Source organism: Cnephaeus nilssonii (assembly GCF_951640355.1).
Source record: "Cnephaeus nilssonii genome assembly, chromosome: 5".
Taxonomy (NCBI): Eukaryota; Metazoa; Chordata; class Mammalia; order Chiroptera; family Vespertilionidae; genus Cnephaeus; species Cnephaeus nilssonii.
The window spans coordinates 56,512,030-56,531,595 of record NC_137076.1 but is presented as its reverse complement, the minus strand read 5'-3'; the positions used below and the strand labels follow the sequence as shown (position 1 = coordinate 56,531,595).

The following is a 19,566-nucleotide window of genomic DNA, read 5'->3' as shown; positions in this document are numbered from 1 at the left end:
AATAACATGACTACTTCTTTAAAAATAAGATGTATTTTAAACATATTTTGCAGAAGCTACATAAGTAAAAGCTCTGTAACACTGAAACATTAAGATCTGTATAGAAGTATATAGAATTAACACATTTAAACATATCACATGTTTAAAAGCTTTCACTCCATTTAAATACATACAATAAGTCAAGAATATTTTATACAGAAGCAATTGATATTTTGCCTAGACCCATGAACCAGTTTACACCCCACTGATTCTAGTCTCAATTATTTGTACTACATATCTGCTAATAAGTTATGTACCTAAAAAGAAAGTTTCTAATTTATTTCCATGAATTCAGCATAGTTTTAGGGAGGGTATAAAAATATTCAATTAACAGAAAATTCAGCTTCTTTCTCATTCTTTCATAACAAGTCTTTGTTACATCATCTATTTAAAAAATAATGATTAAAAATGATAAAATAGTATTGTCCTTATCATTATATTGGTTCTACTTATGAAAGTTGGACTATTTTTACATAGAATTTGTAGTTTGCCTGTCAAAAAATATTGCATTTTCTTGCAAATTACTCATTAATTTCCTCATTTCAACTTTTTTTTCACATAGATTTCTCAGAAGAAACCAAGATAGTAGCTTCTTTGACAATGAAATGTACAAAATAAATGACATGTCAACAAGTAAATTAGCATTCCCTTTCTGACCAGCTGGGTCGGTTTCCTTTTCAAAATCCTCAGTCCCATGATACAAAATAATAATAATCTAAAAGACCTCATTAAATGATCAATATATTGACATAACCTCTATAAGGAGACACATAGTGTTTTAATTGATTCCATGAATCCATTACATGGAATATTAAACCCAAGTCCCCAATTATATTGTAAGATAAATTTTTCCTTATTTATTAATTAATTTTCTCCCAATTACAAATAATGGAGCATAAAAAAATTAAAACATTTTTATATTTAACTAAACAGTAAAAGAAGTCCAATTTCACTAAATCTTTCATACAGATAATACTACAACAAAAGTTATAATAGACAAGTTAAACCATGTTTACTTACCAGAAAACTTCCAAAGGCTGAATTAAATATTGCTGCTGCCTATAGAGAAAATAAATGGGGGAAAAACTTGCTGAAGGTGAATAGGAAAAGCAAAAGCAAAGGTTTTCATTGTCCCATCCCCCACCATTCAAAATCCTAAAACATTGACCCTATAAAGCAAAGTTAATCACTGCTTACAAAAATTGCCAGTAGCCTATAATTTACTAAGATAGATGAGCTGCAGGTTAGGAATTCATAAATAATGGGTCCGAAAAGCAAGCAGAAAAGGCGTGCATGAGATGCTCTGAACCTATATGACAGTACCAAAGAATTGTCACCAGTAGTAAATTGAAACCTTGTTGTTATTGATTTTGCTACTAAAGTTAAAACAATCAGAGGGTGATTTATTCATAAAAAATTTCATATTACTGGGAAGTGAAAAACCAGAATTATATTAAGAAAACATTAACTGCTCTCTATCAGGGAGCCGAAGTCCTCGGAGATACACCCAGCAGAGTGAGATCTGTGGCCTCCACACAATACACATTAAAATTATGAACAGTGTTTTAAGACCATGGAAGTTATTGTGATTCCATTAATTCTAAGGTAGAAATAAGCAAGAAAAACTTCTATTGGGAGTTCAAAATTTAAAGAAGAAATATTTGACTTTGCTTACCTAAATATCCAGGGAATACACAGAAGATGTAACACAGCTCTTAACTTTAAATCAATCACTGTATTCCTTGAAGCTACACCTGAATCCTAAAAGCTTCTCCTATTACTCAAAAAGGACAGGAACTTGTATAACATCCAATTTGATGAAAGGAAGGAGAAAGAAAGAAAAAAATAATAAAAGGCAAAAGGAGGGGTAGAGAAACCTATTGACACTTCCTGAAGATCCACAGCAGAATTAATTAATCATCATGGACATTTGCAGCCACTTCGTAGTATGAAGATGATGCCAGTCTAGCAAGTTTGAACAAAGTCCAGAGCCAGGAGCTAGGAGCTGCAGCCGACATGCCTTCTGCTCCAGAGGAGGAGGCGATGAGAGTGCATGGGTAATGAGATCCTTGGCTCCGGAGAGCTTAGCGCTCCTGTTCAAGTTCATAATTAATTCAAAGCTTTGATAATTTCATTAGATTTCTCCTTTGCTGGCCCCATCAATAAAAGATGGCACTGAACCACACCTCCTCTGTGGCATAAACATAGGTATAGGCACAGACCAGGGAACCCTCTGCTTCATGACAGGGACAACCGCATATGGTGTTCCATGTTGCGCAGGGAGCAGTGGAAGAAACAAAGATTCGGCTAAATAAAACAGGGCAGGGGCAATGGCAAACTAGAGCAACATACACGTATCTTCCTGGAGTTCTGTTATGGATGATTCAGGAAAAAAGTTTGATGTGGGGAGGAAAAGAAGTAAAACGGTAGAAAGAAATGAGCTGTGGTGAGATCAACAAGGAACACTGCCTTCCTTTCTACAAAAATGCACTCCCCCACAAACAATGTTTATTTCCTGGTATGACGTTCGGCTTAAAATGGGTTGATCTCTATTTTTAGTAAAGAATGAGGCCTTCCCCTTTGAGCTCCTCTCTTCCAAACTTGCTCCTTTCCAGTGCCTTTCCCCAACCTTAACTAGCTAACTGATGGTGTTGCCTAGCATTAAAAACAAAAAGAGCCCTAACTGGTTTGGCTCAGTGGATAGAGCGTCGGCCTGCGGACTGAAAAGTCCTGGGTTCGATTCCTGCCAAGGGCATGTACCTTGGTTTCGGGCACATCCCCAGTGGGAGGTGTGCAGGAGGCAGCTGATTGGTGTTTCTCTCTCATCAATGTTTCTAACTCTCTATCCTTCTCCCTTCCTCTCTGTTAAAAATCAATTAAAAATATATTTAAAAAAATAAATAAATAAATAAATAAAAACAAAACAAAACATGGATGGTTAGAAGTACCAAGGCTCGGAAGTCAAGTAAAATAAATGTCAATTATTATTCAAATCGCCATACTCACACTCCATCCAGTTCTCTTTTTAAACCCAAACACAAGAAATATATGTCACATGATTGGCTGTCTTCCTGCATTTTATAAAATGACGGTGATGACAATGACGAGATATCTTAGGTACTCCAAGATGCTGCAGGCTCACTTATTCCTAGTTGCTTTTCTGACAGAGGTAATGTATTTGAACTCACTCACCTACACCATCACCTGGTCCTCCCAGGCAGTGAGCTCAAGCAGTCCCTGGTGAAAAGCTTTGGGTACTCTGAAGAATCATGTAAGATCAGACACTAACCCAAGAATGTAGGGCTCAATATTAATGGATAATTAAGCTAATAGTTGGCTCAATCTTGCATTTGTAGCATATAAAGGAATGATTCATAACAGTGCCCTGGGTTCTGAAGAGTGATGATAAATATTCAGAGTATTTAATTGATGTATAAGGGACATGTGTATCTTTTGACTTAGTGAGGAATACCCAGTTGTTTAGTATCATATATAAGGTTTCCATCTGGAGAGAGATGTCATTTCCTGCCTCAAATTTTATATCCTTACAACACTAAACTACTTGTGATTCCCCGAACTCATCATGCATCTTCTTACCTCTTTCTTCCCTGGCCTGGAGTGTCTTTCTCTTTCCTCTACTACTGATCTTAGCAACTCAGCTTGGCCATTGTCCTTCCAAGAAGATTACAATCATCTCCTCCACACACAATGTCCCATGCCTGCTGCCACAACATCCTGAGCATACCTCTGTCATGGCACCGGCCACACAATGAAATGACCTACCTGCCTGCCTTCCTGCCCCACTCCAGTCTGAAGTCTTCTAAGGAAGAAATCTGCTAAAGCTCATGCTAAGCTCCTACATGTTTGCTACGAATTGCTGAAATAAGTAGAATTCCCAAAAACATTCCAAGTCTACCTCCTGTACCAAGTTACTCCATGGGTCTGGCCGAATCCAAGGACTGGAAGACACAAGACTGAATCTGACCAGGCCACAACCAAGCAACAGCAATGACAGACTTCAGTCTCCCACCCAACGTAAGCATCTCTTTGACATCCTATTTTGCTTCCTGTTACCTTCCTGTTATGATAGAGTTACATAAATATGCGAAACATAAATAATGTTTTAAAATCTACCACTGTTATAAAGCAATAGAGTTAGTTAAAAATCTACAGTTACCAGGGAATACTCGGCAGCTAAGTGGTTGACTTGCCTATACTGATATGAAAGCACACTGATATTTAAAGTGAAAAAGCAAGTTTCAAAACAGTGTGTATAATTTCTTCAATATGGTTTTGTCCACACCACAAAGCAATTCTCAGACACCAGCTAGGTGTGCTACAAGTCAATGCAATTTGCCACTATCTACCTGAAACTAGTGTCAGCTCCCACAGGTTAAGGGCTCAGTCCCAGAAGAGTGCTCCCATTTTGGATGTCAATCACAAGTCTAAGTTGTCACCTGTGCTTCTGGCCAACTGGCTATAAATCGAAGGTTCCCACAACCCCCTCCTTGAGTTTGATTAATTTGCCAGAGCAGCTCATAGAACTCAGGAAACCAGCTTCCTCACTAGATTACTGCTTTACTATAAAGGGATGTAACGCACAAGCAGCCAGATGGGAGAGAGGCACAGGGCAAGGCATGGGGCAGTGCACAGAGCTCTCATGCCCTCTCTGAGTGCACCACACTCAGCACCTGCAAGTGTTTGCCAACCTGGAAGCTCTTGGAACCCTTCCCTCTGGGGTTTCATTACATAGACTTGGCTGATGAAATCATTGGCCATTGGTGACTGAACCCAATCTCCAGCCCTTCTCTACTCCCCACAGGTCTGGGAGTCAAAGGAGAAGTTCCAAACCTCTAACACAGGTTAGTTCCCCTTGCAAACAGTCCTATCCTTAGGTTAGCTAGGGGCTTCCCAAAAATCACCTAATTAACAACAATAAACACCATTGCCTGCTCTCTTCCCTTAGGAAATTCCAAGGGTTTTAGGATCTCTGTGCCAGGAACTGGGATGAAGACCAAATATGTATTTCTTATTATAAATCACATCACATTCCTATTGTGTAAACATTCACACACACACATACATATACAGGTATGTGTAAGAAAACACTATTTTTTCTAAAAGGGATAAAAAAAATACTAACTATGGTTAAATTTGTTGAACGGGATTGATCAAAGGTCCTTTTTATTTTTCATTTTGTTCATTTTGTTTTCTGTCCTGTTTGGCTTTTGTTTCTAACATGTTATTTTTCTATATGTCACAAGGGTTATCTGGCCAGGGAGATGTTCAGCCATTCATTGTTTGCATTTTGAATTCCTTTGTATTAAAATGTAATAAATATTTCATGTTAAAATGAAATTAAGATTGCAATCCCTACTTTGTACATTAGAGGTATCTCCTAATGGCTGCCTAACAAGCTGGGGTTGCCCACCCCCTGCACCTCGCTGCCCTGGGGATGAGAGGCCACAGGAGGAGCCGAGGGCTGCTTCCAGGAGTGTCTCTAGTGTGTGAATATTTGCTTTTGAAAATAAACCAAAAATCCACTATTATTTCTGCATTATAACAAACAAGGCTATAGAGAATACAAACCTATGAACTGAGATGGAACATAAGCCACCAAAGACAATTCGATCTGAAGGTAGAACTCTTCAAGTTATATGAGCAGACTCTCTTAGGATATGAGTTTCCTCTCCTCTGCCTACTAAAAGCCACACCTCAGACAGCTCACTGATTTTTAAATGTAGCATTTCATTGATCTCTTTAGCTAGAAACAATTTAATTACCCATTCCCCAAGTAGAATGCTCCATCTACAAGAATGTTCCATTACAGCAAAAATTTTGTCTAATTTGTACAAGATTGTATCCTCAGTGCCTAGAAGAGTAGCTGGCTCATAGAAGACCCTCAATACACATTACTGAATGAAAGATTGAGTGAGTGTATGAATGAGCACTTCTTGTGCTAACTGAATGCCCTGCTCAGTAATGTTTTCATTAATGAACTCATGAAACCTACCCACAAAGTGTAAACCTTGGTGTAATCACATCTGATAGGTAATTAGATCAATGCTAACCGGGGGGGGGGGGGGGGGGGGGGAGAGTTCATATTGAGGTGATTTTTTAATACTATGTAGATTGGCTTCCTTTATATTACACATGTTTAGATAACATATTGCTTTCCGTATCAGCCCAATTTTACCCAATATATGGTATTTTACTAATGTTTCATTATATATTGTACAGCTTCTCTTTATTAAATTATTTTGGAAAATTGAGCAAGTTCAATAATGAATTCATTTCTTCATAACCTACTTGGAATTATTTAAAATAAAAGGGTAAATTTAAAAAAAAAAACCCAAAAACAATGGCGACAGAGAGTCCTCTGGCTCATAAAAGCAAGCTTTCCCATTGCTGGATGCTTTTAAATGTTGTGAAGTTCTACCTTACAGTAAGCCCCAACCATCCCCTTCCTTACTACCATGCACTGACTATGTGCCATGCTCCACAGTTCTGTAAATATCTAATCCCCTTTTCATTTTTTTATGTTTTTAAATTTATCTTTATTGTTTAAAGTATTATAGATGTCCCTCCTTTTCTCCCCATTAACCCCCTGTACCCCACACCCACCTCCCCCCATGACTGCACTTTAAATATATGAACACCGCTGGGCCCTAGCCACGTCTTCTCAGTCTTCTCTTATAACATTGTAAACTCATAATGCTGATCCAACACCCCTCTTTATCCTTCTCTCATCAGTGCACTAAATAAAAAACAAACATGAAATCTATTGTTTATAGTGCACATGAATAACCTACTGCAAGTTAATGTATGAAACGTCCAGTGTTCACTGTTGCATACTCTGCTTCCCCAATCAATGTATAATATTTACCAAAATGTTAAAAGGGGACATTTATGGTTCTTTCAGAATTTCTAATAATGCTCCAAGCTGAGAATGTGTGGTAAGTATCTACTCTAAAGTAAGGTATACATATCCGTGTAATACTTATAAAAAGACATGAAAACTAGGCCAGGGACCATTTCACATGCAGGCTATATGGTAACAACCTAGAAATTCTAGAGGAAGAGTAATAAAAGGATATTTCTAGGACTAGAGGGTCTTTTGACTTTTTCTTCCTCCTCGAGGGGAGAAAGCCAACCTGCCCACCACACCTCCCAAGCTGGGGATGGGGAAAATATATTCAAAATTGCCAACAGTGGGGACAGGAAACAGTGCCGGAAAGCAAGAATAGCATTGCTGTCCAGTGCTGGGTGTTTACTGAGGGAAAAAAGTACTGGCTAGGCTACCACAGGAGGAGAGCGCCCTCTGAGAGTTCTGGGAGCATCATGCTGTGTTCCCTAGGATTGGGGGGAGGGGGGGGGAGTTGGAGGAGAAGGATGTGTAAGTGAACCAGAGGAAGGTACTAGATATAGAGAAGTTAGTCAAAACCAGAGAGGGAAAGCAGGTGAGTGGCTGCTGCCCTCTCCTGGGAATGCTGATCATGCCCACGGTGCAATAAGCACAGGTTCATCCTCCAAAGGGTGAGACGGAGAAATGAGACCTGCAGCAGGCGGAGCAGAACAGAAAGGGCATTCCACTCAGGAAGAACAACTAGGGACTCTACTTACAAAGTCAAGAAAGGAACACAGGCGTGCATCAAGAGTGAGCATGGGCTTAAGTCATACTACCCAAGTGATTCAAGAACCCCAAACTCATGATTAATTCAAAGAACAGGGAAGACAAAACGGATCGAAGACCAGTGGAACTCCTAAGGCCAGGAAAGAAGCAAATGCAAACCGTCTCTGAGGTCACTTCCATAATCCAGACCAAAGTGGATTCCCAGATAAAATAGGCCCCACTGCAGGAGTTTACAATCAAAATCACAAACAATATTAGAAAGCTGTCTAGGACAACAGCAGCACTCTAAAGCAGTTAGGAAAGGAGGAGAAACTGAGTTTCCACAATATACTAAATAAGAAAATACTAGATAAAATAAAGACCTAGATTTGAAAGGCAAAACTTTAAGAAGAAATTATGAGAAAAGATCTTTATGCCTTCGAAAAAAGAAACATTTTTTTAAAAGTAAGACACAAAAAATTCACATGAGAAAGGAAAAGCTAGGATTGCCATGCAACAAAGTTCTGGCCAGTGAGATATATATATAAACTAGAGACCTGGTGCATGAAGGGGGTGGGGGGTCTCTTCAGCCCAGCCTGCACCCTCTCCAATCCAGGACCCCTCAGGGGATGTCCAACTGCAGTAGGACATCCCTCTCACAATCCAGGACCACTGGCTCCTAACTGCTCACCTGCCTGCCTGCCTGATCACACCTAACTGCGCCCGCCCCCCGCCCCCCGCCCCCCGCTGGCCTGATCACCCCTAACTGCCTCTGCCTGCCGGCCTGATTGTCCCTAACTGCTTCCCTGCTGGCCTGGTCACCCCCAACTGCCCCCGCACCAGCCTTGTCGCCCCTAACTTCCCCCCCCACCAGCCTGGTCACCCCTTACTGCCCCCCCTGCCAGCCTAGTTGTCCCCAACTGCCCCCCTCTGCTGGCCTGGTTGCCCCTAACTGCCCCCCCCCACCCGCCAGCCTGGTTGCCCCTTACTGTTCCCCCCCCCCCTTGCTGGCCTGGTAGTCCCCAACTGCCCCCCCTCGCCAGCCTGGTTGCCCCTTACTGGCCCACCCTGCCAGCCTGGTCGCCCCCAATTGCCTCCCCCCCCCACCAACCTGGCCGTCCCCAACTACCCTCCATGCTGGCCTGGTCGCCCCACGCAGCCTGCTGTTCAGTTGTCCGTCTGGTCATTTAGGTCGTGATGGCCCCTGGCTTTTTATATATTAGGATTGATATAGACTTGACAGGCATGAGGCTGCAATGGGGTAGGGAGGTTGGTATCCGGCCCTGCTTTTCTTCCCTTCTTCCTCCCTAGAGCCATGAAAGCCATCTTGCATCAGAAGAGGAAGACCAAAAGAAATGGAGAGACAGCCTCTCTAACATCATGGAGCCTCAGAACAAATGCCAGCCACCCCTACCCACAGCCATCTTGGTAAATGAGTCCCTGCTTGTTGAAGCTGCTTTCAGTCTCATTTTCTATTCTTTGAGGCCTAACTGATTCAATCTTGTTCCTAAACAAGGGAGAAAATAATAAAGGACCAATCAGGCCCTATCTCTTGTTCCCATTGCCAATGGCATAACACAAAAGATAAGGAAAAGAAAACTGACTGTTGGTGATAACTGTTGGGAGATCAAAGCTGCATTGTCTTACCCAGTGATGGCGAACCTATGACACGCGTGTCAGCACTGACACGCGTAGCCATTTCTGATGACACGCGGCCGCTGAGGCGGCCGCATGCTGAGGATGAAACATTTGCTGCTCCTGAGGATGAAACATTTACGACTAGAGTCTTGGAGTTCTAACTCGCAAATGTTTCATCCTCCCCTATTAGACACTCTGTGCCGGAGGTCTGTAGGCCAAAACAACAGAAGTCCGGCACAGAGCGTCTAGTTCTGGGACTTCCAGTTAAGCCAGGATCTTTGCCCTCACTTCCGCCGGCAGAGCAGGGAGCAGCGGAACACAGCGGGGGACGCATCTCTGGGAGCTCTGCCATTACCAGTAACCAAATAACAGTTAACCACAGCAACCATTATCTACTGTTCTGGGGTGTCATGGATTTCTAATCCATCATTACTGAGATAAGTGAGGGGGAGGCTGGGAGAGGCAAGGGTTTGTGGCGTGCTATGGGTGCTGTTTCCCGCCATTAGAAATAGCGGCAGCCATTTTAACTTATACAAGGAACACCATCTTGTTCCATAGTGCAGACTCCATTTCACCACTATTACTGTGGTGCATCCTTATTAACCCCTATTTCTGCTTATTAACCCTGCCTTTTCCTAAAAGACAGTTATATGCACCATTTTGTGGTTAGTTAGGCTAGTTAACCCCTAATTGCCTGCAGGCCTAACAAGCTATCTATAATTCTATCTTCTGTCACTGCTCCCCTGATGGAGAACCCAAAAAATAAAAAACTAAGGTTAAGTAAAGGAAGTGGTAGTAGCAGTGGCCGACCCTTTCAAGAGACATGGACCGAGATGTATGGCTTTATAGAAAAAAATGGCAGATCATTTTGCGTTCTATGTACTGAAACGGTAGTAAGCAGAACGTGGAATATAAATAGACATTTTGAAACTAATCATTCTCAGCTCTTGGAAAAAAGTGAGGATGAAAGGAAGGAATACATTTCCAGGCAACTACACCTTTATAAGAGCCAATCTAATTCCATCCTTAAATTTATGAAAGGCTCTACAAATTTAACATCTGCAAGTTTGAGCATTACTCATTCTATAGCTCAGCATGGAAAAGCACTCAGTGAGGGAGAATTTATTAAAGAAACTCTCCTAAGATGTGCACCAGTTCTATTTCATGATATGCAGAATAAAGATGCAATTATTAAGAGAATATCTGAATTACCACTCAGTAGAAATATCATAAAAGACCGAAGAATGAGACTGAACACAAACGTACAACATCAATTAAAGAGAGACATAAGGAAGTGTAAATATTTTTTGATCTCTCTTGATGAAACTACTGATGTCACATCACATGCTCAGTTGGCCATTATTGGTCGATATTCTGATGGTCTCACAATGAGAGAAGAGTTGATAAAGGTAGTATCAGTGTCAACAAGTAAATCAGGAAGCGAAATATGTAAGGTTGTTATACAAACATTTCATGACCTAAGCATTGATATCTCTAAAGTTGTGTCAGTAACGACAGATGGGGCACCAAATATGGTGGGGGAAAAAGTAGGATTTGTCAAATTGTTTACAGAAGCTACTGGACATCCGATTGTGCCTTTTCATTGTATTATCCATCAGGAGGCTTTATGTGCCAAGGCAGGATTCACCGACTTAAAAAACTTAATGTCAGTTGTTACAAAAATAGTTAATTTAATAGCTGCTCACCCCCTTCACAAGCGAGAATTTTCGGCACTTTTACTGGAGGTTGATTCCACCTACAGTGGACTGCTGATGTACAATAATGTAAGATGGCTGAGCCGAGGCAAAGTTCTTGAGCACTGTGGAGTGCTTTGAAGAAATTAAGGTATTTCTTGATGATAAGGATCTGGGAAACTTTCCTCAGCTTAATGATGATAAGTGGGTCAACACCCTGATGTTTTTTACAGATCTCTCTGTTCATATTAATGAACTGAACTTAAAGTTACAAGGTTTTGGCAAAAGTATTGACGTTATGTTTGGATACATAAAAGCTTTTGAAAGTAAAGTTAAAATTTTCAAGTGAGATGTAGAAACTAAAACTTACAAGTATTTTCCTCGAGTAACAAAGTATTTTGAGAAGGCCAATGCAGCTGTACAAAATGAAGTGGAACTCTTGCATATGAAGTACCAGCATGTTTTAGACTCGTTACTTGACCAGTTTAGTGATAGATTTAGTCAATTTAGAAGTCTAGAACAGACCATGAAAATAATTAAGTATCCTGATGTAGTAGTCTACAGTAGTTTGGAATTAAATGGTTTCCAATGGATGCAAATTGACGATTTGGAGATGCAACTTGCAGAATTTCAAGACAGTATCTGGGCTCAGGTGTTTGTCGACTTGAGGTCAAAGCTTGAGAATCTGGAAAGGTGCCGCTTGGAGAATCAAGAGGAGTGCCACTATGAACAGGAAATTTGGAGTGCCTGGAACCGACTACCAGACACTTTTAGCACCCTGAAAAATATAGCAATGGCTTTTCTCACAATTTTTCCCTCTACATACTTTTGTGAGGCCTTATTCTCAGCGTTAAATAATATCAAAACCAACAAAAGAAACAGATTGACAGATGAAGTTAGTAGCGCTTGCTTGGGCCTGAAGTGTACAAAATACCAACCTTCAATTGAAGATTTAGCCAATGAAATTCAGCAATAAAAAAGTCACTAATAGGCAGGTTAGTTAAAGAATTCCCCCTCCCCCTCACTTATCTTAGTTCACGGCACCCCACACAAGCTAAATAATATCAAGACCAACAAAAGAAACCGACTGACGGATGAACAAAGAAGTCACTAAGCAGGTAAGTTAAATATTTAGTTTTTGGTTTATTAAATACAATTATATATAACAATTATACATTTATGTTATTTAAACTATAAATATTGCGAAATAATGTTTTTTTCTCAAAGTGACACACTACCCGAGTTATGCTCAGTTTTTTGGCGAAGTTTGACACACCAAGCTCAAAAGGTTGCCCATCACTGAACTATAAATATCGCGAAATAATGTTTTTTCCTCAAAGTGACACACTACCTGAGTTATGCTCAGTTTTTTGGCGAAGTTTGACACACCAAGCTCAAAAGGTTGCCCATCACTGGTCTTACCCCAGAAAAGGTCCTCAACTATGTGAATTTATATCACTTCAGCCTCTGATTCACAAGAACTGACCTTAATATTTATTTCCTTTCTAAGCATAAGTTCAGTTCAAAAAAGAAAAGACTATAAAGATATCAAAGATTGAATTCTAATCCTTGGGTTTCCATTAAATATGGAAACATAATATTGTCTTTTTACTTGTCAGGCATTTTTCAAAGTGTTATAGAAAAGCAAAATATTTTTAAAGAATTAGGAACAAGTTTATTCTGTTTGCTTTAAAAGACAATTATAATGGATTTCTGATAAGCATCTTAGTTGCTAGGACATTTTAATATTCACTATTTAATTACCACTATTTTTACTGTATAAATCTCATGACAAGTAAAATTTGAGTTATACATTTCTCTATTACACTTAAGTTCCACTGAACCATAATACAGAAGTAAATATATAGGACATCAATTAAAATGCAAGTTTATATACCATGCTCAACATTAAAGGAGCACTCTTCATTTGATTCTAGTATTTTGTTTACCGAATTTTTAAAGCAGCAATGGCTACAAAGTAAAATATTGTTCTGAAATCAGTGTTGAATATTTCTCCTCAACAAATAAATCTAAACGAGGGCTATAATACTGCTACAAGGCATTCACCAATTTAAAGAAAGATTAAGTTTAGAACATGTACCATTAAAAGTCACCATTTTAATGATCACTTTAACTCCCTGTTCATATATATGCAAGTTAAGAGTAAATGACATCCAACTGCTTTTCTGAGAGTTAGCTACATTTCTTCCCTATTTCTAAAGGTCCATTTCTTGATACCAATGAAAAAAATTATTTAATATCCTTAATCTTGAAGTGCACTGGGGGTGGCTATTCTTATTTATAACTATTCATCTAAATTCAGGCAAGGAAAAAAATATATTCAAGTTACTGTTTCTGGGCACTAAATTGAATCAGGTGTCTTCTCCTCTTAAGAAAATTAAGTTGCTTTTGTGCAAGAGTGTTTTAATGAGAACAGAGCCTGCCGACAGTGATAAATGGGAATGACACCAGAGAGAGCATGTAAGCAGGACAATATGTGCATGTAACAGTCTTACAGCCTATTTTTCACTGACTATTCTGAATGACTTCGCTGTTTCTTAAGGGGCCTATTAATCTCAAATTTAGTTATTACACAACGTTTATTTGAACATATATTCTGCGGATGATGACAGTTAATAAAGGAAATCTTTCACAAGCTGTATTTTTACATATTGTTCCAACTACAGCTCCCAGTCATTTGATGGTATTGATGGAATAACCTATATTGTGCTGAGGCTTTTTTTAAAAAGGCACATATATTCAGATTCCTTTCTAAGCACATGGGGACTCTTAAATAACTGTTAAAATGCATACAAAAAAACCTACTATGAAACAGTAAAAGTAATAGGACATCTTAACTGTTCAACAAAGATTGTTTAATGTGAAAACTGACCCTTCTAAGACAAACCAGATACCTTTTAACACTTTTTAAAGCTTTGGTGCATAATGCACAATGCTTCTTGCATACCAATCTACATGCTCACAATATGCATGGAGCAGCGGAGGGAAGCCAAAATCAATTTTCTTGAGGTGCAAAAAGAATCAAGTAACACAGCAGTTTTGATTTTTCTCCATGGTGTGTTTTTTTTATTTTATTTTATTTTTTATAAAATCCCATGTACTTAAAATAGCGGTGATCCTATATTTCTTATTCTGGTAGCATACTTGAAGGCTTACCAGAATTATTTTCACACTTTCCTAAAAAAAAAAAATGTATTTATCAACTCAAATAACTTCGTGAATTCAGATTGAGGCTCTTGTTCCAGGAGAACTCTGTTACGTTAAATATAACTGGTTCATAATAAGAAAACCTATTAGCAGAAAATACTTATAGTAGTATTTTTAAATCCCCCTCATAATTGAGATGAATATAGACTTACACACTTTCAATTTCATTACTGTGAAATCTCAGTCTTCAAAGGTATTCAATTTCAATGAAATCAGAATTTTCAAGTGGGAAGGGCCCTTAGATACTATGACAAGCCCATTATACATGAAGAAACAGAACTCCATGGAGATGAAGGATTTTTCCCAAGGTCATATTGGCTAGTGGCAAAGCTAGAAAGAACTCATCACCCTACACCCTCTCTATTATACCCACATTGCCTATTTTACATCTTATTTTTAACAGATATTTGTAGATATATAATACAAAAATGGCATATACCAAAACACTAACTGTGATTATGTTGGGGTAATGAGATTATGGATATTTTTTCCTATGTGCTTTTTCCTTATTTTCAAGGTTTTGTACCGATTATGTGTTTATTAGTAAAAAAAAAAAAAAAGCATACAATAAATGCTTTATGTTAAGTACACCTAACATTTTAAAGGTTCTCTCTTTAATCTTTATGGAAACCTTGAACAATGCGGTGCACATATTAGGTGCTCAATCCGTCTGACTAAAAATTGAGTGAATTTGAGGATAATGCCAAAAAGAATCCACCTAAACAGTCTTTCTTTGTTATATTAACACTGAATACTCAGAGGAACAAACTGTGGGTATGGATGTAACTCAGAATATCAATTATTAAATTTAAAATACATACTATTTATTTATAGCATATTAAACACTTAAATATCTATGATGTAGCTGAATGAAACCTACTTAAAATATTATATACTACTTGAAATGCCAAGTTTTCAATTATTCCTGAAGTTTCATTGTTTTCAATCTTTTGGGTTTCCAATCTCCTGTCAAAAAGGAATAAAATTATTTATTCCTTTAATTATTAATTAATTCAACACAGATCTATTAAACAATTTATTAAGCTCAGCACTAAGAATACAAAAATAAATGCCCATAGACTACTGCTCACAGTATAGAGCTAGGAGACAGGCGTCATAATGGCTATAATACAAGATCAATAGGATCAAAGTGTTATGGCAGCACAGAAATCAACTACTAAAATTTCCTTTAAAATGGCCTTTTTCAATACCTCCTAGTGATATACAAGGAGCACTTCTCTGATCAATTAATGGACGCTCTATTTAATGCCAACACATGAACTAAGCTCTCAGCACACCAACAGAGAAATTGCCCAAGAATTCCCCTAACACTTTGTTTAGAAGTGCATCCACAAAACCTAAGTGACAACCTATGTCAAACCATCTAATGTTTCTTGCAAATTTTAGACCCCACCTACCTAACTCTGTTATTTCTGCTCTTTTCCATCCATTAGGACTGGGAATCTCAGAGCTTCTTAAGAGGGCAATGGATCAATCCCTCAGCAATAACTCTTTCATCCGCTTTTCATTAGCAATAAAATAGCTTTCCCACCATCTTCTGGGAAATAACTTAGCACAGATTCTGCAGAATCTTACCATAGAACTGCAGTGGACTTCTGCACATCATCTAACCTAGGCACTTTTCCTCAAACACGGCTACACTGAAATCACTAACAAATAGAACCAACCTACCCTATTCTTCGTGATTTCAGGACCAGAAACTACACAATTTCTTTTAGAATTCTAGATTTAAAGTTTATATATTTTTTTCTTTTTTTTTTAAATTTCTTTATTGATTAAGGTGTCACATATTTGTCCTCATCCCCCCATTCCCATCCCACACCCCTCCCCACACATGCCCCCACCCCCCTGTTGTCCCCAACCACTGGTTAGGCGCATATGCTTGCACACAAGTCCTTTGGTCGATCTCTCCCCTTTACCCCCACCCTCCCTTACCCTCCCTCTGAGGCCCGACAGTCTGATCCATGCCTCCTTGTTTCTGGGTCTGTTCTTGTTCATCAGTCTATGTTGTTCATTATTTCCACTAGATGAGTGAGATCATGTGCTATTAGAAATACACTTATAAGAACTGAAAATGAGACAAGCAATAATGGTTATGGTGACAGGAAATGAATCAGTCTGTAGTGAGTTTCTTTCTGGGCCAACAGTTCTTTTGATAAAGTTTATATTTTAAATCACATTTTCACTAGCAAGTCCTTTCCTTTTCTGAATTAACTTTTCATTGAGACCATTGATATAGGAGAGAAATATGGATCGGCTGCCTCCTGCACGTCCCTGACCAGGGATTGAGCCTTCCACCCGGACAGGTACCCTGACTGGGAATTTAACTGGCAACCTTTCGGTAGACGGGACGGTGCCCACCCAATGAAGCCACACTGGCCTGGACTGTTCTATATTTTTATTGCGGTGGTGTTAATACTCTTTATGTATTTTCCAAAACTAATCAAACTACTTTTAAAGGGTGAATTTTTCTTTCTGCAAATTATACATCTATAAACCTGACTTTTTAAAATCATAAAATTGTAAAAGTAAACAAACAGTAGAAAAATGTGACATTATGATTTAGCTTTTTCATATTTACTTGGTTTTGATGTTTATACAGAAACATCAATAAGAAAATATTAATAAGTCTTTATTTAATAAAAACAAATAATAACTACAGTTACTATCACTACTAACTACCTATGAAAGCTTAAGATTCAGAGCTCTGTTTATAATTTGTAAAAATGTCTTTTTAAGTAATTATTTCAATAGTTACATATTGTAGATAATACTTCAGACTCTATGGCCTTATGAGACATTATTTTTTTAATACAACCTCTTTTTATACTTTTTTAAAAGATTTCATGTCAAATAAACTATTTTAATTTAAAATCTTCACAGATGCAGCAGTGAAATACTAGAAAAACACTGATAATAAAGTCAGAAGAACTGATTTCAAAACAACTTCATCACATACTCAGCTGTGAAAACTCTAAATCTCAGTTTCTTCATTTTACTCAATGGGAATAACTGCATCCACTTCATAAATTTTTCTGAAGATTAAAGGAGATGGAAAATGTAAAAATCCCTGGGTATCCTACAAAGATATAAAGTACCATATTAAGCAAGACACAGCAAGTCTTCATTATACAGTCAACCCTTGAACAACATGGGTTTGAACTATGTGGGTCAATTTATAGTGGATTATTTTTCAATAAATACTGTAAATGTATTTTCTCTTATGATTTTCTTAATAATATTATCTTTTCTCTAGCTTTATTGTAAGAATACAGTATATAATACATGTAACATACAAAATATGTGTTAATAGACTGTTTATGTTAAGGTAAGGCTTCCAGTCAACAATAGGCTATCAGTAGTTACGTTTTTGGAGAGTCAAAAGATATATGTAGATTTTTTACTGCATGGGGGGTGAAAGCGGTAGCACTGCCCCTAAGCACTCACATTGTCCAACGGTCAACTATACAACTATTCGTCTTCCAAGTCCCTGAAGAACTTGGGTTGTACATGGAAACAAGAGATGTCATCACAGGAGAAGGTTCACTAATGAACTGATCATTTCTAAAATGATTCCCAAGAAAGCGTTTTCCCTTCCCACACTCACACCCAAACTATTTCACAATAATATCTATCTCTGTACTTCAGTTTTGGTTGGTTTACCCTCACAGATGGTACAGTTAGACACCTGATAATACATTACAAACAAAATGCAAATATGTTGCTAAATATAACTGTAAGTCCTACAGAAGATGCAGGATTTCATTGAGTCAATGAAATCAGAACAAAGACAATGACAAGTAAGAAAAAAAATAATAATTGACAAGATAGGTGCTTGAAAGGAGATTAATCTGAGTATATATATACTAGTATGTGTGTGTATATATGTGTTTTTTTTAAATTCTTTATTGTTTAAAGTATTACATATGTCTCCTTTTTCCCCCATTGACCTCTTCCTGGCCACTACCACCCTCTAGCACATGAGAATATATATGTATTTTTTAATCCTCACCTGAGGATATTTTTCCATTGATTTTTAGAGAGAATGAAAGAGAGAGGGAAAGACAAAGGGAAATATCGATGTGAGAGAAACACATGGATTGGTTGCCTCCTGCATGTGCCCGACCAGGGCCCGGGCGGGGAGGAGCCAGCACCCAGGTACATGCCCTTGACCAGAATCAAACCCAGGCCCCTTCAGTCCACAGGCCGACACTCTACCCACTGAGCCAAACCTAGTAGGGCCAGAATATATTTTTAAATGAGAATACCTGTAAAAATTGAAGATGCCTAAATTCTTTTTGCATATTTGTATATTTATGATTGTTTTGTAAAAATAAATAGGAGGGAGAGTTGTGACATCATGTCATCATACAATTTTCTTGGGAACACTACAATGATACCCCACCCTCCAAAATAATAATTGATTCTTTCTTCACTTACACCAAGAATTAGTAAATAGTTATAATATAACTGGAATTTTATTGACTGAATTACAAAATAAGCTTATTTTCATAATTTCTTTTCATTTTTTAAAATAAACATTAAACATATTTTTCAGTAATTACTACTACATAGTAATTTTCCTTTTAAAGTTAATTGGCATTAAGTGAGCTTTCTACTGTATTATTTACTATTAAGTAATGTGGCTTTTCTTTTTTTTTCATTTTAGTTATTCAAATTTTTATAGGGGGCCAAATAGAGCAATTCTTTTTATTTCTTATAAAAGCTTAGCTGAGGTTTAAAAAAAAAGTTTCAATGTATTACACTCAACTGAATATAATTTAAATTTTCTACAAATAATAGAGTAACACAGGAAGAAATATTAGAGAGCGTCTCCCCAGTTCCCTAATCTTACAAATAACAACTGGACAGAAGCTCGGTGTGGGAAGTGACTTGCTCACAATCACACAGTTTCTGGCAGCAGCCGAGTCAGGATTGCAAGGAAGAGCTCCCAAACATTCTTCCTTCTCTAGGCCATTAATCTTTATTGGACTCTAATAGACTACGTGGATAAGATATATGTGAATATCAAAAATACACGGAACGGAAATTGTATAGACACACTAAAACGTAAAACACTAGTCAGCAAGCAGTGAAGCACTAAATCGACTTCAAATTTTTATTAAGGTTATCCTTCTGTTAGTGATTGAAGGTATATTAGCTTAGAGGCCCATGCAATAGCTATAACACCACAACTAATGGACTGCCAAGAGATGATTTAATAAAGAGGCCCAGCTGAACAACGGTGTGTGAGTAACTCTGACAACCTGAGGCTTTCTTCTGGTCAAACGTTTTATATCTGTAAGTGACTTTCTCTAAAGAAATTACCCGAGA

The 19,566-nt window shown here is 38.0% G+C and overlaps 1 protein-coding gene across 1 annotated transcript in view; it reads right to left on the bottom strand.

Moving 5' to 3' along the window:
* Nucleotides 1–19,566, bottom strand: part of SLC10A7 (solute carrier family 10 member 7) — a gene marked incomplete at its 3' end in the record, with an annotated part of 198,290 nt that overhangs the window by 126,770 nt on the left and 51,954 nt on the right. Inside the window, exon 5 of the mRNA XM_079771181.1 lies at nucleotides 1,060–1,098. Coding sequence (XP_079627307.1) covers nucleotides 1,060–1,098 — 39 coding nt within the window. The remainder of the gene's footprint in view (nucleotides 1–1,059; nucleotides 1,099–19,566) is intronic.